At 39.5% G+C, this 22,956-nt stretch overlaps 1 protein-coding gene across 1 annotated transcript; it reads right to left on the bottom strand.

Annotated features, from left to right (window-relative positions):
* Positions 1-1,110: 1,110 nt before the first annotated feature.
* DAPL1 (death associated protein like 1) lies at positions 1,111-21,701 on the bottom strand. The gene is made up of 4 exons (XM_010985595.3): positions 21,580-21,701; positions 12,851-12,938; positions 9,152-9,212; positions 1,111-1,396 (listed from the first exon to the last, which is right to left on the bottom strand). Exons 1-4 carry the CDS (start codon positions 21,635-21,637, stop codon positions 1,289-1,291), a joined length of 315 nt encoding a protein of 104 aa, XP_010983897.2. The 5' UTR covers positions 21,638-21,701; the 3' UTR covers positions 1,111-1,288.
* Between the last annotated feature and the right edge of the window lie 1,255 nt (positions 21,702-22,956).

Raw genomic sequence — 22,956 nt, 5'->3', positions numbered from 1 at the left:
ACACTTCTCTTTCTGGAGTATTTCTGACAATAGTCCCAGAGGACTGAGAACTGAGCTAAGCTGATATGGGGTGATTAGGACTGTCTTACTGATTCATGCTGGCACTGACTGGAAGCTTGATATTGTCTCGAACAGTTCTCTTAATCCTGAAAAAGAGCCAAACAATGCAGGGCAGAAGGTGGATGCATCGTCATGACCGTGGGGCCTTAGCCAGGTGCCTTTGGATTTTCAGGAATCAGAGACAGTCCTGGCACCAGGTCATACTCCAAGGGTTGTCCACTTGTAAAGTGATGAACTGGAGTGCTGACTACTTCCTTGGGCAAAGAGCGATGCTGACTGTTGGGTAGCATTATTAATTAGAGATACAGAATGGTGGAACTATGAGTGGCAGCTAACTTCTGTGGAAAAAAATGTGGTGGTCCCCTAGTGACAGCTGAAGATGCCCTTGGCTACTCACATGAGTATATGTAGAGTGTGTGTGTGTGTGTGTGTGTGTGTGTGTGTGTGTGTTGGAAGGTAGGGAAGCTAGAGCAGGTTTAGCTACAAAACTTTCCCTCTCAGCTCCACCTCCAGTTAAAACCAACGTGTACACCCCAACCACAATGTCCTGTAGCATTAGGACCCACTCAGTTCTAGAGCATGAACTCTGTGGGAGGCCCTGAGCAAACCTCCCACTGTAACTAGAATCCTACCTTCTGACCTTGATTGCTTTGCAAAAGAGAATATGTCTATAGTAAATCCAATATTTTCATTTTTTCCTGACCAAACCTTCAAAACAAACTATATATTTATGTGGGAAACTGTAAAACACATTTCACCTCATGTGAAAACTCGAGCATCTTAAGACAAACACACCCAGAAGAACCATTCCTCATGTCTGCATAGGATGGTGGCCTTTGAAAACCTCAGTGTACTCCTTTTAACCTTTGTCTCCAGGGAGAGCTTGCTGTGGGTGGGGCAACTCAGGTCAGCATCCAGGAGAAAAGAGCTTATCCAGGAAGGTGGAGTGGAGTAGTCCCATGTTCTAGGTTCTCCACTTACCTAACAAAATTACACACATCAGCATCAATGTGAGCCTGACCAGGACCAAAATGAGGCCCCCAAATGCACTGGATTTACAACTTTGGATGCTTTATTACCTAAAGTCAAAAGAAAAGATACAAAAGCTGTTTTATTTATCAAGCAAGTTCACTAGGCCTATGGAATGTTTTGCTCCTTTTTTGCTAAGCTCTCAGATATTTGAGGCAGTTGGCTAGACGGCTGTGTTTTACGTTCCAGCTTAACATTTTCAAGGCTGTTGAATAATGTAGATCCTTTTCAGTGGAGTGACCTTCTGCAGAGCAGGTCTGGGTTTTTGATGTGCCATGTGCACTATTGCTGGAAATTTATGGCTGAGCTAAAGGTGAGAAGGAAAGAAAAAAATAAGCTTATTGGATCTTTTGGGTCATAAAGTATTAAAGTAGTAGAAAGCAATACAGTTGGTCAGGGGGAATTTCACAATTTTGTTTTCTTCTTTGACAGTATCTCTTTTTTCCATGCCACTTCCACCTCTGGACCCAAGGGTGTATGTGTTAACCCGAGTTTTCCTGCAGAGCATGTTTCTAACTTTTAAAATTATAAAATAGATTATATGTGATAATATATGTGAAAAATAAATGTGCATTTATATATGTTTTGAAGTGACATTTTAAAGGCAAAAATGGTTAACTGTACCCTCATCAGTCCTCTAATGTTAGCAGTTGTTCTCCCACTACTATGCATACGTGGAACAATACATGCTAAGAAGGAACGGGGACTCTGGAGAAGGTCCGGGGTGAGGAGGGGGAACCTCTCAGATGTCAAAAGATCCAAAGTAAAGAACCTCTGAAAGAAGTTAGAAAGAGTTAGGGTTATTTTTTAGGTTGAAGCATGTGAAATTGCTATTTTTGTAGGTAAAAAATGGTCTAATAGTGGCCATTTTTAATGGTTCAGTCTCAACAGCCTGGTAAAGAGAAGGCTGAGGATGACTTGTTAGCTTCAGGTAACAAAAGTTCTCACTAGCCATCTCTGCAGAAGACATCTATGAGGAAATAAGCTTAAGTAGATTTAAAATAACACAGATTTTGACAATAAGAGGAATTTCATATGGAACCAAGAGACCTTATGGAATTTACATTAAGGGCAGCTAAAGAAAGGCTGCCCAATGCCCTGAGTCTTTCAGATGGTTTTCCTAGGAGGAGAATTTGGACCCAGTGGTCTTTTGGGTCCATTCCAGTTCTGGGTTTTTAAGCCCATGGATTCAACATAAATGTATCTAAGGACATCTTTCTTGGCCAGCAAGGAGGGGATGCTTCAGCTCACTAGGAATTTAATTTATCACTGTTGAACTTAGATGCCCTTGCCCTGACACTCAAATCAAATAAAAGGGGAGATAAACTGTTCATGACCCCCAACATCACACTGTTTATGGTTTGTTTGGGCTCTTCTAAGCCAGGGAAAATATATGTGCCTTACATCTCTTCTCAAATGTCCCTGACCTCTAGGCACACAGCATTTTCTTTCATGTGAAACTTGACTCCAGAAAGTTCTTTCTTCTTGGTCTTAAAAAATTAAACATGCTCGAAGAACATACATTGATGTGTTAACGATTATCTCTAAGGAGTAGAAATATGAGCAATTCCTGGTCTTTTTCTTTACTTTGCTTTTGTTTTTCTAAAGGTTTTCTTTTACAGTGAGAAGGTGTAAAAGTTATATAATAATTAAACGCAAGGATGGTCTAAGCTGGTATTCTAGTAGAAAGGAAGAAACATAATTGAGGTATTGGTCATAAATGTTGCTTTAGAATCTAAAAAAAAAGAGCTAGTGATTTTTTTTGTCAGATCAATTATCATACCACATAACATGTGTTTTATAGTGTGGTCAGGGCAAAGTGTTTTGTTTTGCTTTTCTTTTAACATTAGAACCAGGAAGAATCTTAAGAGGTCACTGATTTCAGAAGTTTTCTTCCAGACCAGGTGTCTTTAGTGTCAACTAAAACACATGGATTATTTCAGGTTAGCTCTAAATCACATTCCAGAGATTACAGGTAGGAAGAACAACCTGGCAAGTTACTTAAAGTCAAATGTAAGGTAAAGGGGGTGGTGGTGAGAAAGGAAACAAACAAGTAATTCTTATGTAACAGAAATCTGGGCAATTAGCCAAGGTAGGATGGGGCAAGATGACAAGTTGAGACAGAGAGAGAGAAAGCCACAATGTTGACTGCTGTTCTTAAGAAGTCAGAGTGACGATGGGTGGAGGTGGGAAAGGAAAGGGGAGAGGAAAACTGTGAGGACATACATTGCTTAATTTGGCATTAACTCATTATTTGGTCATTTCCAAAGTTATCTCCACAATTCAGGGGCTACATTTTTCTTTTTAGTCATTTAAAAATTATAGTAAAATACATACAAAATTTACCATTTCAACCATTTTTAAGGATATAGTGGCATGAAGTACACCTACATTGTTGCACAGTCATCACTACCCTTCATCTCCAGAAACTTCTCATCATACCAAAATGAAGTTCTGTGCCCATTAAAGAATAACTCCTTGTTCCCTCCTCCCCCAGCCTCTGATAACTGCCATTCTACTTTATGTCCCCATGAATTTGACTACTCCAGGTACCTTATCATTGTGGAATCACGCAATATTTGTCCTTTTGTGTCTGGCCTATTTCATTCACCATAATATCTTTAAGGTTTATGCATGTTGTAGTATGTGTCAGAATTTCCTTCCTTTTTAAGGTTGAATAATATACCATTTTATATACAGAGTGAGAGACCGCATTTTGCATATCCATTCGTATGTTGATGGACACTTGGGTGGTGTCCGCCTTTTAACTGTTGTGAACAATGCTGCTATGACCACTGTTGCACAGAAATTGTTCAAGTCTCTACTTTCAGTAGTTTTGGGTATATATATGCAGAAGTTAAACTGTTACAACGAATGGTAATTCTATATATTTATTTTTTGAGGAACTACCATATTATTTTTCATAGTGGCTGCACCATTTTACATTCCCAGCAATAGTGCACAAGGGGTTCCAGTGGAACTAAAGGATTTAACTGAGGTTCTAAAAGGTCTGCTCAACTGCTTTTCAAGAGGGGAATGCCACAGATCAGAAAGAATGGGAGACTGTCCCTGGGAGTTGTTGGCCATCTGTGAACTGGTCCGGGAAAGTTTAGGGGGAAAAAAGAAAATCAGCAGGATTGAGAAAAAAGTGGAAATAATTCTAGCAAGGATAATAGCCTTAGAGAAACTGTCCATGATTATTACATTACAAGTGTACAGACTTTGGAGTGTCAAGGCTTCAAAGCAACTCATGAAAATACAACAAGAGAGCCAAGTTCTCTTTTTCATATACCCCACACCTTCAGTCAGGAGCATCCTAATGTAGAAGGACTTGGGGGCTGTGAGCAGAGAGTCTATAAAGGGTCTACCTTCAGAATCGATGAAACTATGAATAAAATAGTCAACCCTTAAATACCCTAATTTTTTTTTTGTAGATTTTGTATCATTGGAGACAGGAGTATTTTATTTTTAAGTCTGAACTAGAAATAAATAGGAACAGCTTTCCAGAGTCCAGCTTGCAACCAGGTGTGCTTTAGTCTGGCATTTTAACTTTGGGGACACTTTGCAGTTTTCATTATTCGTCTGTAAAATGACAGGGTTTGTAGAATGAAAGGTGTTTGTCTGACTCATTAGGAAAAGAATCTAGGGTAACCCCACAAAAAAAGAATTAGAGGCCAGCATATGTGTAAGGATTTTGCCTTGCTGTGGTTCCATCCCGAAAGGGGCAAAATATTGAACCTGAAAAGCAGATCAATAGAAACTTCCACATTGAGAATTTACCATCACCTTAGGTAGCTGTGACTTCAGAACCAACATTTTTAGTTTCAGAGAAAAAGTCAAAGAAGTATGATAAAAGTCTTTATGATTAGAGCTATGAAAGAAATTCTAGATGCAAGAAAATCAGCGGCAGGTTTTGTTTTAGTGCCTGAAGTTAGGTGGTGTTAGCAGACGGATAGCTCTTCCATTCATCTTCCAACTTGAATGCTGGCACTTAGATTTCCACACCCCTTTAAGCAAAGTGCTTAAAAACAAAACATTCAGCTTGAGTCAATGAAATTCACGGCTACTCCTACGGTGATGTTAATTTACAGAACAAGAGAAACCTTTTTAGATTTGCAGATGCTTTTGCTGGTTTCCTCTCCCCCAGGATCCAATTTCATTCACATCTCACTAACTTTGGCCATGGGGACACAGCTGGCAGCTTGAAAAGTGGCCCCAACCTAACTAGGCTTGAACACTCCACCCCACTCCACACCATAACCCAACCCCGTTACTAATGTTTGAACTATGCTTTTATGTTCAGAGACACTTACCAACTATTGCCAAATTTAACATCTGTAACTATCCACAGTGTTACGGAAATGACAGGCCAGTCAAGAAACAAGCACCACTCGGAGGGTTGGAGTACTCAGATGTATTACGCCAGCGGGCTCAGAGGGGCTTCTGCTCCGAAGCTCTGAGCACCTCCAAGATGTGCACATGAGGTTTTATAGGGTAAAGTACAAGCTTGGGGTATTCGGCCAATAGGCATGGAACAGCTTTAGCAGCATTATCATCACAAAGGTGGAGGCAGGGAGTCAGCAAACCAACATTCCAAAGCCAGATATGTACCTTTGAAAACCCAGCTGGCTAGCAAAAAACATGAACAGCAAACCAACACTAATTAACCTAGATTTACAAGTTAGTCTAGCAGAACTCAGATCAGTATTCCAATACTTAGATTTGTGAGTTATCTTGTTAGCCCAGCCCAGCCTCTCCTTCACATTCCTAGACTTGCGAGTTATCTTGTTAGACCAGCCCGGTTTTTCCTTCACAAGAGAATTAATATATTTGGCAGCATCATTCTTTCTCACTGCCTGCTATAAAAAAAAAAAAAAAAAACAAGTAAATGAGCAATCAGAAATCTCAGAGGAGCTACGTGACTTCTAAAAGGTCAAACAACCTCTAAGGAGTAGGTGGAACTCAGTCTAAGACCAGGTTTCCCAGATTTTTAGCTGAGAGAGCTTTGGGTTACATAACTCCTCTCTGCAGGAATAAACACATGCGGCCCATCACTGGGCAACAAGAATTCTCATTATTTGGGGCTGGAAGAGGAGGGTAGGGTAGGAGAAAGGGAGTCAGGAGCGAGGTCTGTGTGGGGAGGAGTGAGAGAGAGTGGGAGGGAAAATTTTAGGCTGCTTGCCACTTAGAGTTGTACAATCCCAACCTTTGGGGAATTGTTTTTCAATCTCCCAAATCTTAAACCCCAGGTTGGTTTTAAAGTAGGGAAACCAGACATAAATAGCAAATAGATAGAAATTTCTTGCCATGGTTCAATGGTTGATGAGGCCTTCTGACTAGGGCTGTCCTCTCTCTGTTTCTAAGTTCTTAAATTGGCATGAGAATTAACATGTGTTCTAGGAACTAGACATAATTCTAGCTGAGGGCATGAATGAATATTAATAAATGCAGAGGCTATGACCCTCATTTCTGCTACTGTATTTCTTTTAGCCAATCGTATATTGTTAGATCTTCATGACAATATATATTGTTGGGAGAATCATTTGTAATGCAGGTGAATGTTTATCAGCACATATGTATATCTCTATTTATATACATTAAAATTTTTTTGTATGAGGCTATATAGTTATCCTTTTTTTTTTCATTAAAAAATTAAGGTATAATCTATCTAGAGTAAAACATATGCCCTCTTTAGTGTTCAGTTCTATGGGTTTTCACACATGTGTGGTTTGTGGCCCCCCACCAGAATCAAGATAGAGAACTGTTCTTTCACCCCTCAAATTTCCCTCCTGTCACTTTGTGGTCACCTCCTCCTCCCAACCTGTGGCAACCACTGATCACAGCGGATCTATTTTTTAAAAGGCATTGGTCTTTCCACCCCAGGTTGACCTTTATTATGAAATCCTATTACACTTCAGGTAGAATTATAGATTCAGGGAGGATTTTTCTTAGCTGTAAGGAAACATGTGGATCCCACCAACTTCCATACTCAAGATAGTCACTTATGGTAACCTTGGGAATTGATTTTATTGCTGGCCACTTATCCTTTGCCTGGATTCCAAGAGATGCCCCTAGGATATCTCCCTGGGAATAGATGATAATGCTTACTGAAGGCTAATGTGGTCCGGTTCTGTGCTGAGTCCTTTGCACATGTTATATAACTTCACTTAATTTTCACAACATCTCTGTGAAGTGGATACTATAGTCACATTCCCATTTCCAGATGATGAAACAGAAGTACAGAAAAGTGAAGAGACCTGCCCAAGGACACACAGCTAGCAAATGACAGAGCCAGCATAGGACCCAAGCCCCCAACCTCTGATGCCGAAACCTGTTTGAGCCAGTTGTCTCTGCGGTCTTACCAACAGCCGTACACCAGTGGGCATTGAGCTAAGTGTTAAAGGGCTTTAAAACAGATATAATTGCTGTTAAAAATATTTGTAACAGCACATCAGCTCCATGTTTTCTAAATACAACTTATTATTGTTATTGTTATTTGATTCTTCTTTTTATCTTTGAAACCCAGAAGTGATATTTTTAACTGAAAGGGAAAGAACCCTTTTTGTCATAGACATATGCACATATGTCTATAAAATCAACACCGACTCTGGCACCATACCTAATGTACATAGTCAACCTTTACTGACCACTCTCTTTAAACATTTTAGTTCAGGTTAACACGTATTCTACAGGAATGTGTCTACCCCATTTAGTTCTACTTACAACCTTGCCCCCGAGGAAGGGGCATTTAGTGGAGGACCAAGAGAATGCGAGAAGCAGGAGGGAGCAGCCGGTGTTGCCCTGGCAGGTCATCATCCATCCCTGCCCTCCGTCTAAACCCAGAAGTCAAAGAGTCACATGCTGTCACCTCAAATCTATCTGATGAGAGAACAGAGCCCCCACAAGAGAAGGCTCTGTAGCTATTGTCTGTGGTCAACATCTCGCCTGGTTCTACCTGCCTTCTGGACTTCAGACATACCTTCTCATTTGGCTGCCGTAAAACCAACGCTACTAATCAGATCAGAGAGCTCAGACAGGTCACTCTGTGTTGGGCACTGTTCCAAGAGCGCCCTGTTTGAGAACCTTATTTGTTCCACACAACAATCATCTGAAGTACATACTCTTCCTTATCTTTATTTTACAAATGATGAATCTGAGGCACAAGCTAACTAACTTGCTCCAGGTCTTAGAGAAAGTGAGTGGAGACGCCAGTGCCAAATAGGGGTCCCAGAAGTCTAGCTGCAACACTTCTACTCTAATCTTTTTCAGACCTCTGATTTTGGCAATAACAGCAAGTCTTCCTTCTACCAAGGATGCCCAGTAACTGTCCCTTCAGTAAATGTGGGGGCAGCAGAAAGAGTGGTTCTTCAATGCCTGAATTCAACGTATCTGCCATCTAGAAGCAGAATAAGGACTCTCACTCAGCTCACTCAATTACATTGAAAAACAAACTACTGAATCCAAAACTAAACAATTGTGTATGCAGGAAGAACTTTCTGAGTTTCTTGAGCTACTTCAAAAGAATTCAAGATATAGAAATAAAAATAGCAACGGTCAACTACCTTTATAAATAGACTATTAGATAAAGCCAGCCAGTGCCCAGCCTTCCTCCAGCCCTAAACTGGGCAAACCTCCACCACCCATCCTGGCCTCAAATCAAACATTTCTTTGTGGGAATGCAGTGGTGGGGAGTGAGGTCAAAAAGTGCTGAATTCCCAATACACAGGCTGTCTTTCTTATAACAACATGCCAACATTCCCAAGAACTATTTGGGATGGCAAAGCAAAGTTCTGCCAATTTGGCATCATGATTCTTGCTTTATTTTCTGCCTTACTTTTTGGAAATGATTTGTTAGACATCAGGAATTTGGGAGAATCAGCTTTTCTCATTAAAACCACTTCATGTTCCTTGAACTGAGAGTAGATTCTTTTGCAAGGAGATCAAACCTCTGAGTTAGAAAAAACCTCAGTGGTCATCAGCTCAGTCACCCATGCAGTCGAATCCACTGAGCAAATACTGGCTGGGAGCATCAGTCACGTGACGTGCCTCACCCACAGCTCACCTTTTCCAGCGTGTCACTCAGGGCATCCATCGTCTGTATTTTGGCGACATTTGCAATGGCACTGTGAAGATGAAAAGAGACTTCATATAGAAACAGAAACTTTCCCACGAAAGAGACTAAATGATTTGTACAGAGTGTTTTCTAATTGGCCTTTAAGCTTTCACTCTGCTTGGCTACTCCTAGAAAACAAAAACAAACAAATAAAAATCTTGTTCTGTGTGCCCATGTGCTAGGCCAAACATAATTAATATTTTAAAACTTTTCATCGAAGTACAGTATCCATGTAGAAAAGTACACATATTACCAACATTAAGGTTGGTGAATATTCACAAACTTGTAACACTAGTTAAACTAGTTGCCCCCAAGGATAATTACTAACCTGTTATAGCTCCATACATTAGTTCTGACTTTATTTATACTTCATAAAATGCACTATCCAGTGTATACTTTCTTGTGCCTGGTTTCTTGTCTCAGGCCAAGTTATTTTGTAGGAGAGTTTCCATCAGGGCTGAGTCTACAGAGCAGTTTCTTGAAGGGAACTCTGCACTTGGCAGATTTTTTTTCTGGACGGTTTGTGTTGGTGAGCAGAAGTTATCAGGAAATGGACATAGATTGATGATGCTTAGAAATTTACTTTCTATGATATCTTTTTCAAAAGCTATTCTCCTAGAAGATATAAGGAGAGTTGTGTGTCCATGAAATCGAGGCAGTGATATCCACATAGACACAAAGCCAACGTAAAGAGCAGAGGTGGATTTATCAGGGCCTCTCACTGCACAGTCTCCTTCCAAGGCCCTGGGAGGGGCCATAGCCATTTCATATTTGTGATTTTTTTTTATTATTTTTCCTTAAAATAGCCCCATAATTCTATAAGCTTCAGGTCCCACATTTCTGTATCTGTCCCAGGTAAATAGGGCAGGAGTGAACTATTTCTTGCTATTTAAGGTCTGTAACAGTCCAACTCCCATCTTCAATAACTTTTAATTAGAAAACAATTGAATTTTTAAAGAGGATTCCAACTGCCAGTTTATGACTTTCCAGGCAACTCCTCTCCCCGCACTGTTCACCTGATATTAGAGTTAATAGTAAGTCCCAGTGGTAGAGGTGCAGGGAAATGAATGACTTGTCCCCTGGGGACCAAAGAGGAGGTCATTTCCAGCTATGAGTCTTTAGTTCCTGAGCCCTTGGTCCAGGGTTGTTAACTGGTGTCACAATAAACAGGCCTTATGCCGAGTCAGACTTTAGCAGTGAGATAACCAGCTGGCAATTCAGCGAAAGCCTGGTGTCACTTAGGGGTGCTTTCTCTACTCTAGGAACTGTCCTAGCCGCTGGGTCAGGAGAGATACATGTCACCCCTACCCTTGAGGACTTAAGAGCTTTGCTTTCAACATGTGATGATTATTTTCTGATTCAGAAGAAACAAAAACTTCACACCAAAGGGGCAAATTTTTTAAAATTGAGGTGTGATTGACTTATTACATTAGTTTCAGGTGTACAGCGTGATGACTTGATATTTGTATATATTGCAAAACGATCACAATAAGTCCAGTTAACATCCCTCACCGTACACAGTTACAAACCTTTTTTCTTGTAATGAGAAGTTCCAAAATTTATTCTCTTAGCAACTTACAAATATACAACACAGTATTATTAACTACCATCACCATGCTGTACATTACATCCCCAGGACTTACTTATTTTGTAACTGGAAGTCTGTATCTCTTGATCCTTTTCATCCATTTTATACCCCAGCCCCAAACCCCTCAGCCCAGCTTTGGCAGCCACCAATCGGCTCTGAGTCTATGAGCTCGAGTTGTTGTTGTTGTCGTTGTCCTGTTTTTTCTTTTTTAGATTCTACATGTAAGAGGGGTCATATAGTATCTGTCTTCCTCCGTCTGACTTATTTCACTTAGCATAATGCCCTCAGGTTCCATGCATGTTGTCACAAATGGCAGCATTTCCTTCTTTTTATGGCTGAACAATACTCCTCTGTGTGTGTGTGTGTGTATCACATTGTTTTATTCATTCATCTGTCGATGAACAATTGGGTTGCTTCTGTTATCTCGGCTACTACAATGATACTGCAGTGAAAGTGGAGATGCATATATCTTTTCAAGTTAGTATTTTCATTTTCTTTAGTTAAATACTCAGGAGTGGAACTGCTGAACCATATGGTAGTTCCATTTTTAATTTTTTGAAGAAACTCCATACTGTTTTCCACAGTGGCTGCACCAATTTATATTTGAAACCAACAGTGCACAAGGGTTCTCTTTTCTCTACATACTTGCCAGCATTTGTTATTTCTTAACTTTTTGATAATAGCCATTCTGAGAGGTGTACAGTGATATTTCATATAGTTTTGATTTGCATCTCCCTGATGATTAATAATGTTGAGCATCTTTTCATGTACCTGTTGGCCATCTGTATGTCCTACGTCTTCTTTGGAAAAATGTCTATTTAGATCTTCTGCCTCTTTTTAAATTGGCTTCTTTGCTTTTTTGCTACTGAATTGTATGAACTCTTTACATATAATGGTCAGAGTATTTCATTTCATTTATTTTATTTTACTTTTTTTTTTCAGGGAAGGTAGTTAGGTTTATTTATTTATTTTGATGGACGCACTGGGGATTGAACCCAGGATCTCATGCATGCTAGGTAGGCACTCTACCACTGAGCTATACCCTCCCCCAACATATTTCATTTTAAAGTAGAAAAATCCTCAAAAAATTTCCATCCCAGAAATCAGGATGAAAACTTTAAAAGTAATCTAAAAAGTAATTTTGTATGAAAAAAACAAAACAAAATATCAGAGAAATTCCACAGCCTGTTCTGTCCACATTTTCTTTCTGAGACTGTTACCATTTTAACTCACGGACATGCCTGCACATCCTCCAATTCACTCCTTTTGATCATTCATCAACTCATCTATGGAAACCATCCTGAAATTAATAGTCTCTGAAGTGCCCCTCATTACATCACTTGGAGGAGGCTCTTTCCCATGTTTATTTCTTTTTGAATGCACTGTTTCCCTTCCCAAGGCATAGAGTGGCATGGCCATTTGTGCGAGGGATCCAGCTCACAGCTCTCTGCTTAGCTCTGAGAGCAGCGCAATATATCAAGGTCATGGTGAAGGAGCTGGTTGAAAACAACCTCGGTATCTAGATGCCTTCCGGCTATGCCAAATATAGTGGCCATTATTTTCTAAATAATTAAGTGATGAATGTAAAAGAAACAAACAAAAAAGCATTTATTTTTAATTCAGGAGATTTGCTTCAGCAGAAAGTATGTTTTAAAAACAGGGCCAGCGTAGGGACAGTACTTTAAAGGCTAATGTGCAAGTTATAAGATACAGGGATGTGAGTCAGGTTCAGGGACATTCAGGACCGTGCTTTTTAAGTAGGAGGCAGCTGGGCTGGCTGCAGAGAGGAGGAGGATGGGCAGAGAGAGCCCTCCAGACTATAGTTTCCTTTCCCCTAAGGGTGCCTCTCACCTGCTGGCCACCACCCCCCTCCCCACCTCCCCTCCTCCATCATCATCCATCTTGTCCCCTCATCACTGCACCCTAACCATGCTGCTTCTGACTCTGGTTAGCAAATGCCTAGGGAGCCTTGGTTTGTCCTAGATACAGCAAAGCCTCTGATTCCTGGAAGTAGAGGCACTTGAAACTCCTCGAGAGGAAGAAGGCAAGCAATCCCTTACCTGGTTTTCTCTAATCCTGTTTTTTTGGTGTGTCTCTCCAAGATGCCAATTTCTTGTTTTTTGGAAATTCGCTTTCCTCCAGCTTTTACTGTAAACAAATAAGCATCAACAGGGAGTCATGGTTAGAGCAGCAAGAAGTTTGCTTTGTTATTCAAGGTATGAAGTTAGATTGGAAGAATTTCAGAACTTATTTTTTTGAAGAGCTAAACTTTTATCTATCTAAAACAACACAGTAAAAAGTTACCCTGCACTAGCATAATAGAAGAAAAAATATTTCAGGCAAACAAGGTGGGATGGAGAGAAGGACTGTGGTTTGCTTGTTTGTGTTCAGAGATGGGGAACTGAGGTTAAAAAAGCAAGGGAGTTTACACCTTTGATTTGGGGAGGAGATAACAACATATACCCTTAGGCATTTCACTGAAAAACATTTTTTCTTATTATCAAACCAATTACATTCTTCATGATAGCAACTGACAATTACAATATGACCCTCCTGTTTTCCCACAAGATTAAAGTTTGTGCAAGGCTTGCATTTTTTTATTTTCCCAACCAGAGCTTTCAAAAACTAGATTGGAGAATGAGCCAAAAGTCAGGGCATGCAGTGATAACAGGCATTTAATTCAGAAGAGATGCTCTGATCCCACCAGATACCCACCTTCCATCCCAGACCCCAAACCTCCGATGTTGGAGGAGCTCAGATGTCCTAATAAGTAATTAAATTGCATTAATAATCCTGCCATTCAAGAGATCAATTAGTGTTAATTAGGCTACAGATGACCTAACAGCAATTCAAGTGTTTAACAATGTCAGATGAAATCAACTTTTGAAAAGGAACAACCCATTTCAGAGTGCAAGTCAAAGCAAATACTCTTTTCTATTCCCAGGAAATTTGCACATCTGAAATCTGACAAACTCAAATGAGAAAAAGCTAAATGAACACTGGTTTGTCTGAACCTGTTAATTCTTTTTCTGGAAATATCAGATTGGCAATTTTCTAAAACTAGTTCCAATAAAGTGAAAAATAGGAAAACTTACTCTATTTCTCAATGCCCTTGTGAATTGTCTTCATCATTTTTTTTAAATTATGATTTAATTAATTTTTGATTACATAATAGTACATGCATAAAACACACAGTTCAAAAGGCATGAAAAGGTCCGCAGTCTCTCTTCTACCATTGTTTTTAAGCCTCCAGTTCATCTCCCTAGATACCACTAATGTTATGTTTCCTCTATATTTATCCACAGATACTCTATACATATATCTATGTATTATTACTATTATTATTTTAAATGGCAGCATAAGATGCACATTGTTCTACACCTTGTTTATATTTTTCATTCAGCCATGTATTTTGGAGTAATTTCTCAATGTATACAGAGAGAATACCTTTCTTTTTAACATCTACTTTAAAATCTCATTCTATGAACATTGTGTTTACTTAACCAATTCCCAAATGTTGGACATTTTAGACATTTCTATTCCATTACTATCACAAACAATGCTGCAATGAATATCTTTTTACATACATGATTTTGTATAAGCAGAAATACATCCATGGGATAAATTCCTAGTAGTGATCTTGTTTATTCTTAAGAGTACGTGCATTTGGAATTTTGTTAAATCTTGCCAACCTGAACTTCAGAGGTGGCACCGGTTTACAATCTTACCAGCTATAGTGACAGTGATTGTTTCCTTATCGCAGCAATGCGAGCTAAAGAAGGTTTTGGTTTTGTCAGACAATAAGTAAAAAAAAAAAAGGTAATTTCCATTTCTTACATTTTATTAAAAGTCGAGCCTGTTTCTGTGTTTCAGAAGCCAGTTGTATTTTCTTTTTATAAACTGTTCAAATTTTTGGCCCATTTTTCCTGTTGGACTTCTGTTCTCTCTTGTCTGTTTATACACTATTGCAACCCTACTGTAATGATTGTAGCATTACAATATATTTTAATTTCAATAGTCCTAGCTACATTTTCTGTGCAGAATTTTACTAACTGTTCTTACATATTTATTGTTCCACATGAACTTTAGAATTAGTTTGTCAATTCCTTCCAAAAAATCCTGTTGGTAGTTTTTTAAAGGTCTTGCTCTAGATTTACAGATTTTCTTTTTAAAAGGGAAAATTCATGTCTGTATATTCCTGGTGGCTCTCTATTCAAGAACATGGTATGCTTTTCCATTGTTTACATCTTCTTTTGGATCCCTCAGTAACTTGTTCATGTAACTCTTACACATTTATTATTAGGTTTATTCCCTAAGCACTTTATCTTTGTTGTTGCTGTTGAACTAGGATCTGTTCTTCCATTATAGCTCTAATAGACAGATGGTTGTTCTTATATAAATGTTATTAATTTTTATAACCAGATCTTAATTGAATTCTCTTATTTATAATATTTTTGTTGATTCTCTTAGGTTTTCCAGGTTAAAAAAAAAAGATACAATCTGCAAATAATTGTAATGTTACTTCCTCAGTGGTGATAGTGGACATCTTTGTCATCCTCATTTTTAAGGGATTGCTTTTAGTGTTTTTCCATAAAGTATGATGTATACTTAATTGGATGTATACACACATATTTATTTTCCATATATATATTCGTATATATTTCTTTCATCATGTTAAGGAAATATCCTTCCATTACTATTTCATTGGGTTTAAAAAATTACAAATACATGCTGAATTTTATCAAATCAATTTTAGCATTTGTATATATGATCATATGATTTTTCTCTTTAATGTGGTTAATTATATTAATAGATGTAAAAGGCTTAAAGATGTATTAATGGATATTTTACTATCAAACCATTCTTGTATTCATAGGATAAACTCTACTTGGTCATTTTGAATCACCAAGTTGTTTTTTTTTTTTATTGATTATAAAGGCATCTCACTAGAATTTTGTAAGATTAGATGCAGTCCAGGAAAAAAATGCTATTTTTCATACATAGGCTGTTTTAAACTCCCACATACACACACACACACACGGAAAAAAGGCATACAAAATAATCAGCAACAGAAGTGAAATGGTGTGGAAATATCTTCTGAACAGCCATGGAATACAGAAGTGAAACAAACCAAGGGATGGCTTTTTCTGGAAGGCTGCTTGAGGAGGGGGTGCCTCTGTTATAGGTGGGGGTGGTATTCAGAGCACTGTTAATCTTCTACCAAGAGGAATCAAGTCACAGTATCTCTGGACCGAGCTGGGGCCTCCAGGACCCTCCAGCAGCGTCTTTTGTCCTCCCCATGACAGAGCTTTTAGAACACGGAGTGCTGTGAGTGTTGTCTTGTTAGCGCTCCTTCCGTTGTCTCTGGTGCTATTGTTTTTACACATTTTTTTCCATGAAGTATTATCGCCTACTGTGGAAGCAAGCTTGTTAGAGTTAAAACAAGCAATAGTTAAAAACGAGAAGGACTTTGGGATGTTGAGTTCTGTGCTACTCATTTGAAAGGTCATGGACCATCTAGAGAATGTCCAGAGGAGGATGACCAGAGTGGAGAGGGAACCTTGTCACACTAGGAACTGGAGAATCTGGAAAGATCACTTCTGAGGAAGCAAAGACTCAAGGGAACGTGTGGGGCCACCTTCAAGAACCTGAGGGGCCATCATATGGAGGAGGAATGGTTTCCTGGTGAGGAAATGTTATGCAGGGTCAGAGAATTCTACCCCTCCTAAGCTCTGTGACCTTGGGCAAGATACTTAAACTCTTCTGAGGCTCAGTTTCTGCATCCTTCAAAAGGGAATAATGCTAAAAAGTTTCTTCTGTATAGCACAGGGAACTATGTTCAATATCTTGTAATAATCTTTAATGAAAAAGAAATGAAAACAAAGATGTGCATGTATATGCATGACTGGGACATTGTGCTGTACACCAGAAACTGACACATTATAATTGATTGTACTTCAATTAAAAATGTTAAAAAAATTTTTTAATTAAAAAAAAAGAAAATCTAAATGGATCTCAGGATAAGAAAGAACTTTGCAACACTCTGTCCAATCTAAATAAGTAAAGAGATATATCATGTTAAAAAAGGGAATAATACTGATTGTTTATGTTGTTCTTGAGAACAGAGGTGATGTAATCACCTGGTACATGGTAGGCACTTAATAATTAGTAGTTATTATTATTTATATTTCTGTTTTTCCAGAGGAGAGAATGAAAACCAAAGAATGAGAGTTCCAGAAAGGCAGAGTGTGGCTACATATAACTGTGTTACTCAAAGTGAAGTAGGTTGCCCAGTACAATAATATGTCCTTGGCCCCTCTGGTATTAAAGAAAAGAAGTCTATCTGCCATGAATATTTCAGAGGGGTTTTGGGGAATTTGGTAGAAGTTGACCTAGATGATTTTTATTATAAAGTCTTTGCTGTGATTCTGACTCTTTCCATCTACCTACTAAAGAAAATCCATCACTTCCCTCCTTTTCGAAAGAATATAGGGCACTTAGAGAAACAAATGCCAGGAGAAATTTTAACAGAATGCAAACATGGGAGTTCTTCATTCTTAAGAATAATAAAACAGAGACATCTGACAGGGAATTAAAAATCCTCCCATAAGATTCATACTTCCATCCAGGAGACCTTGAATCCACCCAGGGCTGTGGGCTCTGAGTGATTTAGGAAGCATAAGGAAACCATACCTCAGATTTTCAGAGCATAGTTCTTGTACCAAACTTGTTCTGGGAGTTAATCTCACTTGGTCAGCCATGTACAGTAGAAAGAATCAGAAGAGACTCTCCCCATACTACAGATGGATACACTGAGACAGAGATTAAGGCTCTCACTACACCGGGGTGATTGAACCAGATGGAACCAGTTTGTGGGAGGGTCATCTTCAAAGCTCTCTGGGTATACTGGTCACACTTATCTCCCTGGATCTAGACAACCCATTGTAAATAAACATTTGCAACCCAACACAATCGGATTCTTGCCCATTTTGCTTACACCAGACAGTCTGACTCATGGGATCTTTTCGGTTTCACAGTAACTAAATTAGTTCATTTAAATTTGTAATCATTTACATAATTCCATGTTTGAGACTATACTGCCTTTGACACTCTGTAGTAGGATCAACTGGAATTGGGCAAAGTACAAAATGAGCTGATTTATCTTTTTAACAGGACTTTGAATACAGATGCACATGGTAAGATTTTAGGTCCTTTCAATAAGCAAAATGAAATAGAAATTTTAAAAAATGTAAGAGAGAGGTGCTCTTTTAGATAATTTCATTAAAAAAACCTTAGTTGATGTGGTGAAAATGAAACTTTGCTTTCCTATGGCTGAGTAAGTGTTTCTAACTTTTCAAAAGTAGACCCTTGAGTTTAGAACACTGGATAGTAATTTTCCAGTTAAGATTTTCCAGGCATTTTGCACAGTGTTTGCTAGAGAGGAGTCAAGATAAAGAAAGACAAAGCCTGTAAGAACAACGGAGCGTCTTTCCTTCACTCATCAGTGGAAGATGTATGTGAAAAAGCTGAACTCCACAAAGTTTTGTGCAAACTCTGCCTGTGACTTCCAACTTCCATTTAAAGATTTTAATTAAAAGGTTAGCATGTTTGCAAAACACTTCCTTTGCATTTGCAGTTGATTTTGGGGGTACAAATTCTAAGCAGCCAGTCAAGACCCAAAAGACCCTCATCAGGAAAAACTAGGTTTTGTTTTGTTTTTAATAGAGGTACGGGAACTCCCAGGACCCAAGCCTCCGGCATGCTAAGCATGCTCTCTACTACCTGCCACCCCCACCTCCCCCCGGAAACATTTGTGAAGCAAGGAGAGAGGGCTTGGCAGGGGCACACTTCATTGTCAAATCTCTGCCCTACTGCTCACCAGCTATGTGGCATTGGGTAGGTCCATCAACCTTGCTGACTTTCAGTTTGCTCCTCTGTGAAACAAGGACGATGGTATATCATCAGTCTGCAGGGCTGTTGCCGTGTCTAGAAGGCTCTGTGCAGTGCCAGGCACACAGGGATGGGTGAAGAGCAGCCATTTTTGCAGTCATCAAATTTCTGCCCCTGTGATGTGTGGGGTAGTGGGTCTCGCAACCTCTCTTTTGGACCTCACTGATCGACTCCCATAAGGTGACATGAGCGGACTGGAGTTGAGAGAATTAAGCCTTTGGTGTTTGCTTTTTAACAAATGATACTGGTCCTTCTGCAACTATGGTTCCCGCCTTCATCACCATTTTCAGCATTAGTTCCACACTTAGGGATACACTCCCCCAGCTTCCCTCTCTTTAATGAGCCAGAAAACTGATTCTCTCTGGGGGTTCACTGGTGACCCCTCCAATGGCTCTGATTCATTTGCCTTGAACTAAATTAAAAAGTGCAATGAATATGGGAAATACTCACAAACCACTGCTCTTTCTGGTTCATAGTGTATGTGCTTAGCTTCCTTGGATTCCCTTCTAGTCACACGTTTTTGGTCGTTGATATAATGGAGCTCTTATAAAACTGAGAGCAAAGCAAATCAAAACTGCAGAAAACCCAAAGCTAAGCTTCCTAGAGCCCAGGCCTCCTCATGTTTAATGTAGTCCTGTTTCGCAGCATAAATTTATAACCACAGCTCACAGAGGTGCAATATATTATATAATATACATGAAAGATAAACCACTAAGCACTCCACCCATAGGTGGGAAAGAGTTACAGCCGGCTGACTTTTGAGTGGTTTCATTTTTAACTATGATGGGGCAGGCACATGGATCTACCGCAATTTCCTTCTGTTCTGACAACCGCAGGTACTGCCTCCTGCAACCCTCAAACATCCAGAGGTCTTGCAGTTGGGGAGAATAACTTCTTCTGACAGCTATGTGTTTTACGAGGCCTGCATTTTACAGGGATTAACATTCATGTGCTGGGTACCTTACATAGGCTATCTCCTTTCACAGTCATAACAACCTTACAATGTCGATGTTATTTATTGCCCCCTGTTTCATAAATGAGAAAACTGAGACTGGGAGACATGGGAGGGAAGCAGGGTTTAAATCTAGGTCTGTCTGATTCCAAAGGCCATGTCAGAACTTTCCCATCACATCATGTCTGCGTCCCATGTTCAGGGATCTGTCTATCGCCTGTAAAAATCAGGTGAAATTTAATGGAATTCTGGCCCTGAATTCTTTTTGTTCCATAAATAAAATTTGGTACTGTAGCAATCTGGTTTAGACTTAAAATATGTATCAAGGCAAGTTGAAGGATGAGGCTTCTTTGTTCCCTTATTCTCTGTGGGGAGGAAAAAGTCTGCCTTCATCTCCATTCTAATTATCCCAAACCTCTTATCTGTAGTGTCACAGTTCATAATAATTAATTGTCATGCCAGAGGCATTGTGACATGCCTGATGGAGTCCTGGTGTGCTGTGTACACAGAGTAATTAGCAATCATTAGTGGTGGGGACAGAAAGTTCCTGGTGGTTTCATTCAAACTTTCATTTGGTTAAGTTTATCTCTGTGTATAAATGTCATTTAGCAAATCAGGTGTTAGTGGAACTATTTAATGAGGGATTGGGGTGGAAGTGGCGGGAAGAGAACAGTGTTTTGTTTTGTCTTTATGTATAAACTTCTCTTCTAATAATTTGCATCGATGGTTCTTGATCATTAGTTAGCATCATTAACTTTATATATGGAGAACATTAAATATTACTAAATCCAGTTACAAATATAAAATGTCAGGAGCCTGCCACAGGAGATCAGGGCACCGTGCTGAGAACTGGAAACTCAGAATTAGTAGTAAAAATTCTGACTCTTTTCAGCTGGGCTGCCCACCAGAAAGCTACTGAAACTTTTGTCAGTTTCTGATGCTTTGTGAAGCTTACACCTGCCCATCACCCTCTGCAGCAAAGATGACTGAAATAACCTCAGCTTAGAGGAGCCAGAGAATTATACCAATAAATAAATTTTGATAATGGAGAAAGGCAAGAACAAAGCAGTCAAGCTTTTGAGATCTTTCTTAAAGAAAGAAGAAAGGCAGTTGAAAGAACATAAAACCGGCTAAAAATAGGCCTGCATGCCTCAGCCAATCTATATGAACATATGGTTAAGTACAATAAAACTAATTTCCATATTCCAGAAAGTTGATATAAATAGCATACGTTAAAAAAGAAAGAAAGAACTGTGGATGCTTTGCAAAGTACCTTGATAGCTACATTTTCTAGTCAGCCCCTCCCATGCTTGAATCCTTACTGGAAAGTGCTCCTCAGCCCTCAGCTTGGGGACAGGCAAAAGACATCACTGATAACACTGACCAACCCCAGTGCCTGAGGAGGGAGGGAGAAACTGGGTTGCTCTCCGTGTGGAGCTGGTTTGCCTGGGTACGAAGTCAGACGATGTACAGGCATTTTGGAGAGACTGAGTCTGAAAGCTGGAACCTCTAGGGAGGAATGTTTCCATGGCAATAAATCACCTTCCAGGTGAGGATGTGTCCCTGCTAACCTACAGCCAGGGAGGGAGGGTCCAAGCTCCTCACCTACTCTTCCCCACAAGCACGGAATCTCCGTACTCCCAGGTATAATTACGTTTTAATTCAACCGGAGCCTGACAAATTTCCGGGTGGTTTTTATACACAAGCGTAAAAGGATCAGAGATAAAGGAGGAAAGCAGGTTGCATGAAGTTAAAGTAACAATTAGAGGAGAGAGCCTCTGCTCTGCTGGGCGCCTCTGTCGAAGGAGTCAATGGAAGGAGGGGCGGCGGCAGCAGCAGCAGTGCGGCCTTGCTGTGCGCAGGACGGAGGGCAGGTGGGCAGCCTACCTGCGGGAGGATGCCCCCCTTTCAGTGCGGAGAGCGGGGCTTGCGCTCCATTTGCCATAGCGCGGGCCAGTGCGAGTGCGCGCCGGTGCTCGGGAGGCTGAGTGCCAGCTGCCGCTGCCCCATCGCACGGGCTTTATGGCTTCACACGGCCTGGGGGCGGGGCCCCTTCAGGGCTTTGCTGAGCAGCAGCAGGGCTTGTCATCGAGCTTTTCTGGGAACCTACATCTCCTTGGCAAGTTTTCTCTTAAAAGAAAACTTCTTATTCCCTTCATCTGGTAAGTCAAGGTAGACGGCTAAGGGAACTCTTTCACAGGAGGAAGGGGAAAGGATTAAGCTCAGTGGGATTCTTTTTCTCTCCAACCATTTACCCGTCAAGTATGTATGGTGCACCTTCAATGTGACAGGCTCTTTGTCATTTACAGGCATGACAATGAAGGCAAGATAAGATCTTTGCTTCAAGACATCAGTAATCTTTCTGAAGAGACAATTATGAAACAAAGTGTTATGCCTTTATTTCAGTCTTTGCAACTGTAAATATTTATACTAAGAAAATAATTGGGGATGTGTACAGAGATTTCTGCAAAGGATGGCAACTGTATATTTCTCTCTCTCTTTTTTTAAGTATGAATTGAAATAAAAATAAACATCCCCAAATAGAGAGGGATAGTTAAAGATAATTCTGAGAATACTATGAAAATATTACAAATTGTGTTTTGAAATAACACTTAATGATGTGGAAAATACTCATGATAAGATAGTGAAAAAGTAAGCTGTAAACCAACAGATGCCTATTTTGTTAAACAGAAAAGGTGCAAATTTATGCTTAGGTATTACTGTGTCTCCATTGCTGATCAAAGGTCAGCATATGGCAGGTACTCAGAATGTCTCTTTGTTCTTCAATACAATTAGAAAGTTCTGCATTGTTTAGAAAATGAAGACCAGCCCCCAGTTGGGAGAAAATATTGGTAGAACACATTTCTGACAAGTACTGGCATCTAGAATGTATAAAGAATCCTTACAACTCAGTAATAAGAAAACAAACAACCCAATTTAAAAAACTAAAAATGGGAAAAAGATTCAAACAGAAACTCCATAAATAGAGATATTGACAACAAATAAGTACATAAAAAGATACTCAACATCATTAACTATTAGGGAAATGCAAGTTAAAAACTTGAGATACACCACGTATGTATTAGACTTAAATAAAAAAAAGAAAAAAGGAAACTACAACATGCTGGTGAGGATTTGGAGCAACTGGAACTCTCATACATGGCTGGTGAAAATGCAAATTAGTAAAGCCACTCTGGACGTCAGTTTGGTGTTTCTTATAAAATTAAGCACATACTTACTACATGACTAACAATCCAATTCCTA

The sequence above is a fragment of the Camelus dromedarius genome, chromosome 4 (assembly GCF_036321535.1).
Source record: "Camelus dromedarius isolate mCamDro1 chromosome 4, mCamDro1.pat, whole genome shotgun sequence".
In the NCBI taxonomy this organism is placed as follows: domain Eukaryota; kingdom Metazoa; phylum Chordata; class Mammalia; order Artiodactyla; family Camelidae; genus Camelus; species Camelus dromedarius.
Note: the sequence above shows the minus strand (reverse complement) of the source record. Positions and strands in the feature narration are given on the sequence as shown.